A 16,799-nucleotide genomic window follows, 5' to 3' on the forward strand; every position below is an offset into this window, starting at 1 on the left:
ATTCAAAAACATAGTCAAACAATTAGATACTACATAATAATCAATTTGCTTATTTAAAACATGCACACAAGCTTCACAGAATTTATTGAGCATATGGGAATGCTGTAATGACCACTTATTATTTCAGTATTCGATTTTAATTCTTTGAAGTTGTTGCATTCATTAAATGATTGAATGTGTAGGCACATTTGTATGTGTGTGTGTCTCTTTGTTTATTGGTATCATCAGAAGAAATTCAGCTGGAACACATATGTTTAGCTTGGTTAGACTTTGAACACTTTGTAACAATTGGACATTTCTGGTTTTGGCTCCAAAATAGGGAAGAGGTTTGAGAAATAGACCATGATTTGCCATTGAATATTTGCTTTTATTCTGTTCTTCAAAAATATTTTGTTTTAATATTGGTGGAGGCACAACAACAAAGTGTTAGAGAATATTATTTTAGACAAATATCTGTAAAAATAAAACTGAATAGTTTAAAGGAGAAGTTTGTACTACACATTCACATTCTCAAAAAGTTTCTGCTTTCTTGAGCAGGACTGACTGTATCCCTAATTCAAGGAAAGATGATCTATAAGCGCTGAGGTCTGGATGTTACTTTTTACACTTAAAAGTATTTATTGTTATGTTATGAGTCTTAGAAATGTGATAGTATATATCTTCTTGTAGTAAAATTGATGCTTTCTTAGGACTATTATCTCATTTCTTTCTGGTAAGACTTCTGAATAATCTAAGGAAATGAAAGGAAAGGTCTCTCTGTGGAAGGAGGTGTGTTAGACTCACCCTCTTGCTCAGCTGTGGAAGGAGGTGTGTTAGACTCACCCTCTTGCTCAGTTCACACATATCCGAACTATTGTGCAGGTTTGTTTTCCAAGAGGTAACTCACCTTTCCACACTTTGCCTGGTTTGCTCATATGTACCATATATTGGTATTTTTCAACCATATTTTCTTTTGTCACACTTATGACTTTTTTTCCCTAAGGAGTCGCCTTTGAAGATATTTTCTGATAATTTCTCCTAGTCCTTATTCTATATCCAGTGAGGGGAGAGGAAGAGAACACGAATAGTATTCTTCCCCTATTTATTGGAATATACCTTTACTGTTTTATAATCTAGCATTTAAAAAATCTGTGAAAAATAAAAAGAATGATAGGAATTTTCTTTATATTTTTTAAGGTCCTAACTTTGACTACTTTTTAGCTTGGCATTTAAAAATAAGTAATGGTCAAAAAGTATATAATTTTTAAAAATTTCACTCTCTCACAAAAAAAAAAAAATCAAGAGAATGAAATATACATTTGCCTAATGATTTAACTAGATTTCCTTTTCAGTTAAATGCCATGGAAGAAATCTTTAAATCTTTAAACCTTTACATTCTACAAAATGAGTTTTCTTGAGCAAAGATTTTCAGTTCCTATTTCTTGAGGTTAATTTTCTGTTACTCTAGTGGGAAAATGAATCATTTAACTTTTTTTCCCATTTTATTTCTCTAGGCAAAAAAAGGTCCATTTTATATAGATTTTGTTTCCCTTCACTTATGATATTATGTTTTAAAGGTTCTTTAATCTCTTGGAAAAACTATATGTCATTTTAATGTCACAAATGTATATTGCAATTTGTAAATGAGATAGTTTTTTTCTGACATATTTTTGTTTGTTGCATATAATAATTTAGAGTTTTCAAAGAATAAATTTAAAGCCCATTTTATTTTGGGTAGAGGCTAACATTTTATTAGTGTTTTTGTCACATTTATATGCTACCTTTCTCAATTTGACCATATCTGCCTAAAAATTGCTCTCTGTTTCTAGAGAGTATATAGGACAGGACCGATAAATAAGAGAATGGGGGCCTAGATTGGCACCATGATAGACTCATACTAATCTTTTACCTCAGTAAATGAAATTAAGGCTATTCATCCACAGAGGTATAGGGTGAGCTTATGAAACTTGAAGTGGTGGAGGCAGATTTGGAATTCCTGCGGGAGCAGCCATTGAAACTTGGGTCTCTTGGCGTTGCTCTTTTCTTCCGACTGGACCTGGCCGTATCTGCATCGCTGGGGTCAAACATCACTGTCATGGACTCCATCCTGGTCACGGTGTACATACTGCTTTGCCGGGTTGGATGAAACCTGGTGGTCTTGAGCTCTAGCTCATCATAGCTGGAAACTTTGATGAAAGGACACCAGCGAAATGCTCTCTTGAAGCCAGCTCGAAATCTGAGGAAAAGCAGGCCACGGAAAGAAAAAGTTGTTTTTTTCAAGCAGATATGTCTTTCAGCTGCCACAGAAAATTCTACTTAAGGTAGTTATAACAACTCAGTTTTTGAGTTTGGTTTTTAGCCAAACTTAGAATTTGTGTCACAGTATTGTTGTTAGTCTTTTAGTTCTTGTTTGAATTGAATTGAATGGAAATTAATTTCCCATTAATGAGAAGCATTGATTCCCAGCAATGAAAAGCATCTCATTCCCACCAGTGAGAAGTCATCAATAGCAAACACATAGCATCAGGTAACCAATTTAGTAAAGAAACAGCATATTTTTCTAAAATAATTTTATACATTTACATAAATATAATTGAATTAGGCTGGCTAATTAAGGCACTTAAAAATGATATATTTCAAAATAGCTCCTTTCAGAAATGATTACACATTTATAAAGTCTCATTTAATGTTAGAATTAATTGCTAATCTTGATGGTTTTTATCTAATCATGTATGAAAGTACAAAATCCTTATCTTTGTAAACCTTTAAATGAAGTTGATTAAAAGTGGATGTAATGCTTGTGGGGTGGCGGGAATTGAGATATGGCTTATGCAATTAGTGAAAAAAAAGGCAAGAATTAATTAAATATTTAACAAACTTAAGGCACAGTGTGGTAGAGCCCCAACTGGGAAGAGAGAGCTTAGGATTTAATTCATGCAGTTACTTACATAAAGTCCCAATTCTACTTGCAAAAAAACCACATTGACTTATTGCAGGACTTACCAACCCTATGAAATTTAACCCTACCCCTTCATGTGCTGACCAATAAAACCAACGTGATTTTATCTGGAAAGCAGATTTTATCATTTTTTTCTAGTTTTACATTTGACTATAAATATTCTCACTTTTCATTTTTTAACTTTATAAACATCTTTCCCTTGACCACCATGATTTCTTCACAAGCCATCTCCATGGAGGCTGCATGCTCTCTTACTTACCCCACCTCACCATGCAGGAAGCAGGATTGGAGCTCCCCTTGTTTTTACAAAACCTTCTACTTCAAAGTTTATTTATTTACAACGTATCCTTTTTAATAAAGTCTGCTCACATATGCCATCATCTCTCCATCTTACAGAAATTATTCAAGAATTTCTAGGAAGTATCTTCATTTCTTTGAAGATTTGAGTATATTTTCAGTTCTCCTTCAATCATGAGGGTACTTCTTTTTCTTTGGCAGGTAAAATTCTGAGCTTTTGGAGGAAGAAGTTGGCCCATAGAAGAATCATCCAGTTAGAACCCCAAGAACATTGTTTGGGGCATCTAATTATTAATGTGGGGTGCTTTATAAAGTGTGTATGGGGGTCTTAAAAGATAAAGCCTGTGCCTCTCTCAGAGAATTCTTAAATTTTCCCTTCCTTCTGCACTTTGAATTTGCACCAAGAAAATGGAACATTGTATGTTTCCAGCGAAGGCGGGTGTGACAAGCAACTTGCATTTCGTTTTGTTATTACCTTTTATTCAGACAGCAGTAGATGATGGGATTGTACATGGTTGAGCTCATTGCCAGCCAAAAGCTAGCCAGGTAGACCTGCTGGATGTATTTCCATCTATTTAGTTGTTGATAGATTGCAGTGAGAATGAAGTAAATATGATAGGGCAGCCAGCAGATAGCAAATGTCATGACAACAATAATCATCATTTTGACAACCTATAAAGAAAAAAAGTCATTTTTTACAAACATAATACTCATTGAATATAATAGTTCCAACAGCTTATTGCAAATCATGCTTTTCTGATAATACACATCATGCCTAGGGAACAGTCAATATATTAAAAAATGGTGAAGCAATATAGGGACAGTTGCCTAAGGTAAGTCTCAAGAAAGTATGCTATGTCACTATTCATTTCTACCTATCTAAGTGAATGGGTAGTGCTAACTCAAACACAGACAAATATATTTTGATTGGCTTGAAGAAAATAAGTGTTTACAAAAACCCAGAAAGCCTGGAACAGAGAGAGATAGGAACTAGGATGTGGCTGTGTAGCCTGCATTGTACAATAGTGGAGACATTATCTCCAGGAAATCAAGTAAGTCACTATGGAGGTTTACTAGACTGCTAGGGCTGGGCTTGTTCAAGTTAGTACTCTTTTATAGCCTGACTATAGCTTAAGACTATTCAGATTTCTTTAATAGACTGCTCACTATGCAACCTTATGAATATTAATTTGGTTTCTCTTATAATCTGATATTGGGGAAGATTTCCCCAAATAGTGATTATATGTAAATATTCACATTAGTGTGAGGAAAATACTAACTTCAGATTTGCAAATAGGTTATTGGTTTATGCAACTGTTTTATGCATTAGCTTTTATGACTTTGGTAAGCATAGGCCATTTCCTTTGATTGTATACTTGTGAATGATAATATCCTGGACAGCTCTAATCAAAGTAGAATGTCAGCTATTACTTCTCTTCCACTAGGCCTAAAATTCCTGAAGACAGAATAGTCTTAACTGTCTTTTTACTCCCAGCATCTACCACAGTCCTTGGTATGTAGCTGAGATAAATAGATATAGAACGAATGAATAATAAATAGCAATGTACAGTTTGTAGCAGGAGGTTGAAATGAAGGATGTTTTGTGTGTCTCTAAATAAAATAAAATCTATTCCATTGTCTGTGTTTATAAGAAAGGTAGAATCAAAGGTATTAAACACTGAGCAGCTTGGCTTTTCATTTAAAATAATATTCTCTGAGTATCTCGTTTGATATTTCTCAGAATCAATCTATCTGCTAAATACGTTCATGTCTCTTTTGGGAATCTGGAAATAGTAAAAAGTTTAAAATAAGATACTTTAAGCTAAATAATTTTGAAGCTTACCTGCAGTCAGATTAAAACAAATCAGGGAAAGCTCTGATGTAAAGGGCCTATGAGGCACCTCAGAACTAGTAAGATATAGTATTTATAAAATGGACTTGTCATTTGACTGCAAATTAGGGATTCAGATGAAGGTTGGCAAGGTTTAGTCACGAGAGACATGATTTTAGAAACAGATAAAGCATGAAATGGATCAATGTGGAAGGTAACTCTTCCCTAAGGGCCAAACTACTGTACCATCCAGGTGACCAGCACTGAGCAGATGGAAACTGGCGATCAGAGATGAAAATCCAGGTCAACAGCTCACGAAATGTCATCACTGGCCACAACATATAACATCTTTTGATTTTCCCAGTGTTCTTCAAATTACATTGCTTTCTTCTGAGGAACTACTTTTGCATTTCTGCATTTTATTTCTCAGATTTCCTATTCATAATTCATATATTTGTGAAAAACAAGTGATGTAATTTAATTTACATTTATGCAATATTTTACATATTTAATTAATTAATTGTCTTTCAATTGCACATTAGCAAATTGAGGCAAAAACCCAAAGCTCTGACCACTGTGATTTGTGTAACTAAGAAAGATCTTTCTTTTCTTTTTACCCTCTGTTTACAGATAAAAATATCTGTCAAATACCTTGAGTCTAGAAAATAACATTGAGAAAAATAGTGGACCAATTCCTTATCCAGAAGTTTACAATATAATTAAAAAAAAAGAAAATGTACAATTTTAATAAAAATGCATGCATTGAAATGTTGAGTATGAACATGTGCAGATAAAATTTAAAATAGTATTTATGAGAATCTACTAGCTTATTTTAGCAAAGACTGACTCAATACATGCCTACTAACTGTAGGTTCAAAGGATATTAGACTAAATGAAATGGGTCTATTGATGTTTTCATTGTTGAATTTGTGAGCATTCTACTATTCCTTGAACAGGGTAGTTAAGCTCCAGCCATAGATTATTTTCCTTGGCTCCTCTCTCTACCTAGAACACTCTTTTAACCATGATTCCCAGGGTTTAAGTACCTCGCCTCCTTCAAGTCATTGCACAATTGTCATTTTTTTTTGAGTGCTATTCTGACCAACTGATTTAAAATCGCAATCTGCCCTTTCAGCCCTTCCAGAACCTCTTAGCTTGCTCTTTCTCTTCAGTTTGTTATGTTTTTTCTTTATTTTGTGTCTCCTGATGCTGGACTGTAAAAGAGCAAGGATTTTCTGTTTGTTTTGTTCATTTGTATTTCTGGCACCTAGACTGGACTTCATACATAAAGGGTACTCAGAAATGTTTTAAATGAACAAGTGAAAGTGACTATAAAACAAAAGAAACTGAAAGACACAGACAGTTAAGTAATGTCTAAGATTTTACTCAGTCATCAATTACTAGTATCATTTGTTTTTCATTTAAGATGACCATGTGTATGTAAAATGAGCATGGAATTTACTGCTATTTTTGCTTTCAAGGCAAACAAATTTAAAAAGAGAATGAGTCCAAAAATAATATAACTTTTTCTTTTTCTTTTTTTTTTTTTTTTTGAGATGGAGTTACTCTGTCACCTAGGATGGAGTGCAGTGGCGCAATCTTGGCTCACTGCAACCTCCGCCTTCTGGGGTCAAGTAATTCTTCTGCCTCAGCCTCCCTAGTAGCTGGGATTACAGGAGTGCGCCACCACGCCTGGCTAATTTTTGTATTTTTAGTAGAGAAGGGGTGTCACCATAGTGGCCAGGCTGGTCTCAAACTCCTGACCTTGTGATCCACCCACCTCGGCCTCCCAAAGTTCTGGGATTACAGGTGTGAGCCACCACACCCGGCCTAATATAATTATTTTTATGGGGCACATGAAAGCATTAGATTTCACTCTAAGCAAATGTTAAGAGCAAGTAAAATATCTTTGAGAATGTTAACATAAATTGTATTTGAATCATTTTATATAGACTGACTACAAACTCCCTATGCACAAAATTGTTTTCTGACAATTGCTGAAAACCTGCTAAGGCTATCAGAGTCCTTTTAGATAAATTTCCATTTTCAAAGTGCCAAAAGTTCAGAAAAACATGCAAAAATTAAAATGCATGTGGAAAATGGAACAGAGACTTCAGATAGCTTCTAACTCACATACAGAGGGCCTTTAGGACTTGTTGTGAAAGATTTATAAACATATTTTAAAAATTTTAAGAAAAGTTTAAAATACCCTACAGCATTTTTTAAAAGTGAAACAGCAGCTATAATATATTTTCTGTACTTATTTCCATGTAATACTGTTACCTTGGCTCTCTGCTTACAAAATCTTGTAGTGTTATTTCAGACGATGAACTCTCTGGACCCTAGTTTTGATGTGAATGCAAACGTAGGCTCTTGGGTGGGAGAAATTGTCTGCTTTGTGAAATGCTGAAATCACAAAATTGAAATCACCCTCCTGATAAAATGCCAAAGAAAAGAACTCTTTGAAGCATGAAGCTTGAGCAATGATAGATGTGCAGGTACTATGAGCAATTACCACTCTATTGCATGGCTGAACAATGGTAACAGGGCAGACAGGCTATGAACTGTTAAAGAGAAAAAAGAATCAGGTGGTGAACTTTCAGAATCTTGAGATTTTTAGGCAAGATCAAGATGACAATCTGGGACAGAGAAAGTTCAAATCTCTCATCATGTCTTAATAATGTTATTAAGTGGGTAGCCACCCATTATCCTTGGAAACTTGCAAGCAGGATGAAGGAGGAAAGTGGGGACATGTAATGTAGCCCTTACAAAGTTATAGTGCCTATTTTTAGCAGTTAAGAATCTAACTACATAGGCAGGATGGAATTGCATGTCCTCATATATTAGTGAGAATAAACTTTGGATACCTCTCCTTCATGTATCGAAGGGGAAAGAGCTTAGATTTTTGTATACCGTACAGATTAGACTGAAATGCCTACAGCTGTTCTTATCTATCACATTAAATTAGTGTAGGATGGATGATTTTGAGGTTTGGGTTTTAAAAGCAAAAATTAGTTTAGGAAATTAACTAAAATGCTGACAACTATTTAGAAAACTCCAGGGGTCATATTCTTTGGTACAGGATTGATTCTTTTTTTTTTTTTTTTTTTTGAGACGGAGTCTTGCTCTGTTGCCCAGGCTGGAGTGCAGTGGCGCGATCTCGGCTCACTGCAAGCTCCGCCTCCTGGGTTTACGCCATTCTCCTGCCTCAGCCTCCTGAGTAGCTGGGACTACAGGCGCCCGCCACCGCACCCGGCTAATTTTTTTTTTTTTTTGTATTTTTAGTAGAGACGGGGTTTCACCGTGGTCTCGATCTCCTGACCTTGTGATCCGCCCGCCTCGGCCTCCCAAAGTGCTGGGATTACAGGCTTGAGCCACCGCGCCCGGCAGGATTGATTCTTTCTAAATGCTTAGAATAAAAATGGTCAGCTTGGTGTGACAAAAAACAAAACAAAACAAAACTTCTTGTTTTGATTAGAATCTCCTTAGAGCATATGTTTTGAAGAATCATCCCATGGACCACACCCTACCACTTGTTCATATCTGTCCTCTGCACAAGTGTTCTCAAATGAATCATTATTTTCCTTTAAGTAAAAATTTCAAGCCATTTTTTTTCTAATCACAAATTGGCAGAGTAAAATAATATACTAAAGGGTAAGATGTTTTAAAAATTAATAAAAAGCATCAAAATTGAAAGTATTACTTCATAGGCTATTTAGGTTTGGCTTTTGGTGCTTCACTTTCAAAGACAAAAGAATTTCAGTATCACATGATATTTTGCAGAGTGCAGGATGGCTCGGAAGATAAATTTGGCCAGTAATTTCAGGACTGGGTGAGAATATAGGCATTTTCTGGGAGTGTCATCTAAGAAATTGGGCACTGTTGCCAAATCCAACTAACATGCACATTCAGTTAACATTAGCCTAGAGCAATGCCTATAAGAAATTATGTCAAGCCCAAGCAAATGAAAAAAACCTGTGTGCATGTATATGCAATTATGGAAAATATATGTGTGTGTGTGTGTGCGCGCACGTGTGTGTGTGTTGTATTGTGTTGTGTTGTGCTTGCAATCTATTTCTTTACATTTCATTGGTCATGTTTCCTTTTTAAAGTAATTTTATGTTTTCAATGTAAACTTGATCTTTGAGAGCACTATAAGATTTCAGGCCTATAGTGGTATGAAACCAAAGGAAAAGATGCAACCACAAAAAGGAAGACAAGATTGATGGCATTAGAAAAGTAAGTACATTAAATTAGAAAAAATAAAGATGGATTTTATGGCATCATGGTTAGAGATAAAAACTTATAGAGGCTTTTAATGGCCTGAATTGTGGCCCCCACAAAATTCATAAGTCAATGTTCTAATTCTTGTTACCTCGGAGTGTGTCTATACTTAGAGATAGTGTCTTTAAAAAAGGAATTCAGTTAAAATTAGGTCATTAAGGTGAACCCTAATTTGATATGACTGGTGTCCTTCTAAGAAGAAGAGGTCAGGAAATAGACACAGAAACGGAAGATCATGTAAAGACAGGGAGAAAGACAGGCATCTGTATGCTAAGAAGAGATGTCTTTGAAGAAACAAACCCCACTGTCACTTTGATCTTGGACTTGTACCTTCTAGAATTGTGAGAAAGTAAACTTCTGTTCTTAAAGCCATCCAGTTTGTGGTATTTTCTTATGGAAGTCCTGGAAAACTAATACAGAATTTGGTAATGAGAGGCGAGGTGCTGCTGTAACAAATGCCTAAACATGGGAAAGAGGCTCTGAGACTGGGTAACTGGTACAGGCTGGAAAAATTCTGAGATGTAAGAAAAAGCCTAGATTGCTTTGAAGAGAATGCTGGTAGAAAGATGAACACTAAAGGCAATTCTAATGAAGTTTCAGAAGAAAAAGACGACAGCAATAGAGAAAGATTTTTATAGTCTCAGAGATATACAGATATCATCATGAATAGAATGTTGACAGAAATATGAACATTAAAGGTGCTTCTTGTGAAATCTCAGATGGAAATGAGAAATATGTTATTGGACCCTGAAAAAAAAGGCAGTTATTGTTATAAAGCAACAAAGAACTTGGCCAAATTGTGCTTTAATATTTTGCAGAAAGTAGAATTTTTAAGTGATGAACTTGGATATTTAGCTGAGAACTTTTCTAAGCAAAGTGTTGGAGGTATGTCCTGGTTTCTACTTGTAGCAAATTGTTAGAGGAAAGAAATAAGTTGAAAAGACATTTGTAAGCAAAAAGGAACCAGAACTTAAAGATCTGGAAAATTTTCAGCCGATCCACATTGTAAAAAATGAGAAAGCATGTTCTGGAGCAAACACTAAAGGTATGGGTGGAAAAGCATTTGATAAAGAGATTATAGGAATATGACCTATGGATCTAATCAGGTATCTCTGCAGAAGACAGGAAAAATTACGGGATTATACTAGTAGAAATGCTGCCAGATTTTGACTGAAGGGGACAGATACAGGGTGAAATTAAGGAAGGCAGCCAGACTTCTGCGATTCTATCGGACAGGTCAGTACAGCTACCCAGCTACAAACATGTATTATCCTTCAAGAAAAAAGGACAATGACCCTAAAGGTGAATCAGAGGTTGGCAGGGCTGCTGCTGCCACCACGGGTCCAGAGCACACAGGCTGTGAGGTAGGGGTGTCTCCTCTTTCAGGTCCAGAGTGGCTGGAGTGCTGCCCAGGACCAAGAGAGTAAGCTATTGTTCTCATGGTCCTGGAGGACATAACATTGAGCCAGCAAAGATTATTCTTTAGCATTAAAATATAATGCAATTTGTCCTGCCAGATTTCAGATTTGCTTGGAATCCATCACCCTTTTCCTCTTTCTGGTTTTTCTCTTTTGTAATAGGAAAGTCTATTCTATGACTTTCCCACTTTTCCATTTTGGAAGCAAGTAACTTTTCTGGTTTCACAGGTTCACAGCTGGAGATAAACTTTGCTTCAGGATGAATCATACCTTGAGTCTCACCCATATCTCAATTAGATGATAATATAAATAAGACTTGAATTTAGCTTTGATATTGGAATGGGTGAAGACTTTTGGGGCTTTTGGGATGAGGTGAATATATTTTGCACATGAGAAGGACAGAAATGTTAGGGGGTGAGTGGACAGAATGTTGTAGGTTGCATTGCAGCCTCCCCAAATTCCTATGTTGATGTCCCAATTCCCAGTAACTGAGAATGTGACTATATTTTGACACAGGATCTTTGAAGAGGTACTTAAGATGAGGTTATTATGGTGGGCACTAAACCAATATGACAGGTATGTTTAAAAGAAGTGATTAGTACAGACACACAGAAGGAAGAGCAAGGGAAGACATGAGGTTGCAGACATCTGCAAAACAAGGAAAGAGGTCTCAGAACAGGCCAGTTCTGTTGACACCTTGAGCTCACACTTCTAGGCTTTGGAATTGTGAATATGTTTTTGTTGTTTAAGCCACTTAGTCTATGGTATTTTGTTATGGCAACCTGAACAGACATCTCAAATACAATGTTTGAGATGCCGAGGGCAGTACACAACGGGGCTTCATTCCAGCAAAGTAGGAAACATAATACTGTACAGAGTCCCAGTAAAAATGAAGATTTCCAGAATGGTTTGGATTGCCTGGAATTGCTTTCAGTAATGTAAGGGATAGATCAATATTAGTATTTCCTTTATTTGAGCCTTTCTTACATTATATATTGTCTTCCTCACAAGCACTGTTTTTCATGCTAATTCCTTTGCAGCAGAAAAAAATGACAAGCTCACAGAAAGTGTGCTTGCCGAGTGAAGTGATAGATTTGTCTTGGTTTTATACAGCTCAATAATCCAATTGAATCTGTCACTTGGACTTACAATGAAGAGTAGTCCCTTTGATTAAAACCAAAGCCTTCTCAGTTATCACACTTAGGTATTCACCTCTAAAGGAGCAGAGCTGATTATACTTGTTTATAGAAGAGAACTAAAACAGAAAATAGCCAGAAAATAACTTCCATGCTTTGGAAAAATAATAGATTATTTGGATACCCGAAATATCGGTTACAAAAAGATTTATTTGCCAGTATTTCAGGCATCCAAATAATCAAGACCAATTTCAAAAAGAATTTTTTTAAAGAAATTAAATGTGGTTTACCTTAAAGGTATACATCTAGCAAATTAACACAAAAATGTAATAAAAGTATACTATTCATAATGTAGAGACAAATATGTAAGAGGACTAATTCATAATGAACTACAAGAAAGTAGTAACGTAGTCTTTTAACAGGAATGGAATTTGGAATATTGTACCCTTGATCTTAGCCAAAAGGTTGAGAAGGGATGAGTCTGAAATTTTTTATTCAATGTCTTCTGCTCTTACACATGGTGGTGGGCTGGGTTGTTACACTGTAACTTGGCAACAATAGAGACATTGTTGTCAATGCTCTAGCCTCTGTATTTTAAGTTTCTGTCTTATAAATTCTACAAGGTATAACAATGTTTTCAAATTTTCCCTCCTGTACATTATTTAAAAATTTTTCTCACCCAACTTTTCAAACATCAATTTCTATATCTTTTTCTTTACTACCTTCCTGTCACCAATTTCTGTTGATACTGATTCTATCTTACAGAATACAATGTTCAGCACTTTGGAGTTCTACGCTGTATGCATTGGCCAGGTGGTTCTAATATCCATTTTGAGAATCATCAAAAGAAAATCACGTGGATAGTTACATTATTCTTTGAGAGAGGTAAAGTCAAAGGCATATTTGAGGGTAAGCACTGATAGATGAGTCAGTGGAGTCATGTCTATCATTGCTTTCAGTAAAAGTCTTGTGATATTTTTATATTCTTTTAAAAACTTTAAAATACATGAGCTTATTTAATCTTTAAAACAAACTTTAGACTATATTAATATATTAATACTTTCTCCATTTTACAGATGAGGAACTTAACACCAAGGAGGTGCAGTGATTTCTCAAGATCCCGAAGGCAAGTTCAGTGCTAGGATGAGCAGGTTTCTTAATTTCTGATTAGCTAAAACTCATTTTGTGTCCACTGTGCTTCTAAAGACTCTTAGAAGTAGTCCCTTCTTCTTTCTTCATTTTATACTTAAGGGATGTTTAAGTGAAAGGGCAGTCACAGAATCTTATTTCTCTAAAGAACAGCTCATTTAAGGTTTATGTGAGAAGAGAGGCTTTCCTACAGCAGAAAGGTGAAAGAGTAAGACAAGAAGTTGAAATGGTGGAGTGAGCATGGCAGCTTAAGGTTGAAGAGTCACTTATCTAACTCTACATGAATATCGAGAGATTTATCTGAACTGAAAACTGTGAAATAGGGACATGACACTTTTAATATTTTATGTGTCCATATGGTACAACCAACTTCCACATTCTTCACTTATGTGAAATACATTTAAAGACAAATGGATAATTAGTATAAATCATTGACAACCTCACATATTCATTAGATTATACTAGACTACACCAGAGGACATGAAAAGAGGGGAGGAAGGGGAGGAGGCAGGAGGGAGAAAATTAACCACAAACACCCCCTGCAAGAAGAAAACAACTTTTTTTTCCAGTAAGTAGGTAATGGTGTCACTCCTCCAAGCCTTACAATCTTAATAAAACTGATCTCCCTGCATGCAGTAATAAAGAACAGTCAAACAAAGCCACCCGGAATGAAGCAGGTCTGCTGAAAGGACTATGTTAGTCCTAACTCAGTAGCTAATTAATTTAAGATCCTTTGACATCCATGGAAAGGGAGAAAGTCAAGAGGACTTCTGCCTCAATTATCTTTTCTGGAGAAGAGGGTACAAATGAGAAAACAGTTGCAAACTACTGCCAGCCTGCTGGCAACATGGCATAGGGTCACCTCATCCCTCTTATTCCTCTCCACCCAGGAGTTGCAGGGAGAGATCTTGTATTTTGAAAGTATGGCCTGGTAGAAAAGGCCAGGCTGACACCCTTTGTCAGACCAACAGATATGTTTAATATATGTTGACATAACTCATATTTTTATAACTCATAACTGTGTATTTATTTATTTACTTTTTGAGATGGAGTTTCGCTCTTGTTGCTTAGGCTGGAGTGCAATGGAGCAATCCGGCTCACTGCAACCTCCGCCTCCCAGGTTCAAGCGATTCTCCTGCCTCAGCCTGCTGAGTAGCTGGGATTACAGGCATGCACTACCACACCTGGCTAATTTTGTATTTTTAGTAGAGATGGGGTTTCACCATGTTGATCAGGCTGGTCTTGAACTCCTGACCTCAGGTGATCTGCCCACCTTGGCCTCCCAAAGTGCTAGGATTACAGGCATGAGCCACCGAACCAGCCAACTCATCCTTTTAAAAATTCGGTGGTATTTATGTACTGTAGTATGAAATGTTGAATCTGCCGGTGTCTTAAGATTCCTTTGCATTTTTTAAAAAGAAACCTTAAACGCGTAAATACTTTATTTGCTCTTTGAAATAGCATAAATCTAGAATATCTGAAATTATACTTTTCTGTACTTACCTAGTAGCAAATTAGATAAATCACTAAGCATAGATATATTCTCTACAATATCTAGAAAACTAAGACAGCATGATGTATAAACAATGTCCTCATTTGTAGTTACAATGAAGTAAATCTATATGATTTGAATATACTTATCCCTTTGCCTGGAATGTCCTGATACCAGGTTTTTTTTTTTTTTTTTTTTTTTTTTTTTCTTACAAAATACTCTATCCCTTCTTTGGGAGGTCAACTCAGATTCACCTCTCTAAATAACTTCCTGAGGAGAGCAAAGATCACCTGGTGACCGGCCATCAAGCAGACTATGTGGAGGCAAAACTCCATCTGAGGAATTCCTTATTATCTAAAACTGGCATCTGGTGCAAGGGTTCATTCCCCACAATTTTTAAGTAGCTAGAATTTCCATACGTCTCCAGAATGCATGTATGTTGAAACTCATTATACAACCCTTACTGACATCAAGGCACCAACATATCTGCAAATGTAATTATTTACCATGAGCTATGTGACTATTGTGGTCCAAATGACCCGTAAGTTCTCTCTTTTAGGTTCATTAATACCCGTAAGGAAAATCTACCGCTGTGTGCTCAGTCCTTTCTTGCTGAAGTGCCCCTCTGCACTCCGCTGCAGCATTATTTTCCATTTAATAAAACTTTCCTTTTCTAACCTAGACAGTTGGTAAATTCTTCTTATTACCTGGGAGCCAACTAGTTTCTGTTGCCGGGGCTCTGACATCACAACTGGCACTTCCCTTCATTTCTTCAGACAGGAAGTGTTAGATAATAATTCTTTTAATTATATATACTCTAAGTTCTGGGATACATGTGCAGAATGTGCAGGTGTTACATAGTTATACACGTGCCATGGTGGTTTGCTGCACACATCAACCCATCATCTAGTCCTCCCCTAGCCCCCCACCCACTGACAGGCCCCGGTGTGTGATGTTCCCCTTCCTTTGTCCGTGAGTTCTCATTGTTCAACTCCCACTTATGAGTGAGAACACGTGGTGTTTGGTTTTCTGCTCCTTTGTTAGTTTGCTGAGAATGATGGTTTCCAGCTTCATCAGTCTCCCTGCAAACATCGTGAACTCATCCCTTTATATGGCTGCATAGCATTCCATGGTATATATGTGCCACATTTTCTTTATCCAGTCTATTGTTGGGCATTTGGATTGGTTCCAATACTTTGCTATTGTGAACAGTGGTGCAATAAACATATGTGTGCATGTCTTTATAGTAGAATGATTTATAATCCTTTGGGTATATACCCAGTAATGGGATTGCTGGGTCAAATGGAATTTCTTTGAGGAATTGCCACATTGTCTTCCACAATGGTTGGACTAATTTACACTCCCACCAACAGTGTAAAAGTGTTCCTATTTCTCCACATCTTCTCCAGCATCTGTTGTTTCCTGACTTTTTAATGATCATCAAATTACAAACCACTGCTTAAGGAAATAAGGGAGGACACAAACAGAAAAACATTCCATGCTCATGGATAGGAAAAATCAATATCTTGAAAATGGCCATACTGCCCAAAGTAATTTATAGATTAAATGCTATCCCCATTAAACTACCATTGACTTTCTTCACAGAATTGGAAAAACTACTTTAAATTTCGTATGGAACCAAAAAGGAGCCCATATCTCCAAGACAATCCTAAGGAAAAAGAACAAAGCTGGAGGTGTCAGGCTACCTGACTTCAAACTATACTACAAGGCTATATTAACCAAAACACCATGGTACTGGTACCAAAACAGATATATAAACCAATGCAACAGAACAGAGGCCTCAGAAATAACACCACACATCTACAACTATTTGATCTTTGACAAACCTGACAAAACAAGCAATGGGGAAATGATTCCCTATTTAATAAATGGTGTTGGGAAAACTGGGTAGCCATATGCAGAAAACTGAAACTGGATCCCTTCTTTACACCTTATACAAAAATTAATTCAAGATGGATTAAATAATTAAACGTAAGACCTAAAACCATAAAAACCCCAGAAGAAAACCTAGGCAACACCATTCAGGACGTAGACATGGGCAAAGACTTCATGATTAAAACACCAAAAGCAATGGCAACAAAAGCCAAAATGGCAAATGGGATCTAATTAAACTAAAAAGCTTCTGCACAGCAAAAGAAACTATTATCAGAGTGAACAGGCAACTTACAGAACGGGAGAATTTTTTTGCAATCTATCCATCTGACAAAGGGCTAATATCTAGAATGCACAAAGA

General features: G+C 36.2%; 1 protein-coding gene across 1 annotated transcript in view; it reads right to left on the reverse strand.

Moving 5' to 3' along the window:
• Positions 1-346: 346 nt before the first annotated feature.
• Positions 347-16,799, reverse strand: part of TACR3 (tachykinin receptor 3) — a 106,047-nt gene continuing 89,594 nt past the window's right edge. Inside the window, exons 4-5 of the mRNA XM_005555591.5 lie at positions 3,711-3,907; positions 347-2,215 (exon numbers count right to left, since the gene is read on the reverse strand). Coding sequence (XP_005555648.3) covers positions 1,909-2,215; positions 3,711-3,907 — 504 coding nt within the window. The 3' untranslated portion in view covers positions 347-1,908. The remainder of the gene's footprint in view (positions 2,216-3,710; positions 3,908-16,799) is intronic.

Source organism: Macaca fascicularis, chromosome 5 (assembly GCF_037993035.2).
Source record: "Macaca fascicularis isolate 582-1 chromosome 5, T2T-MFA8v1.1".
NCBI lineage: Eukaryota > Metazoa > Chordata > Mammalia > Primates > Cercopithecidae > Macaca > Macaca fascicularis.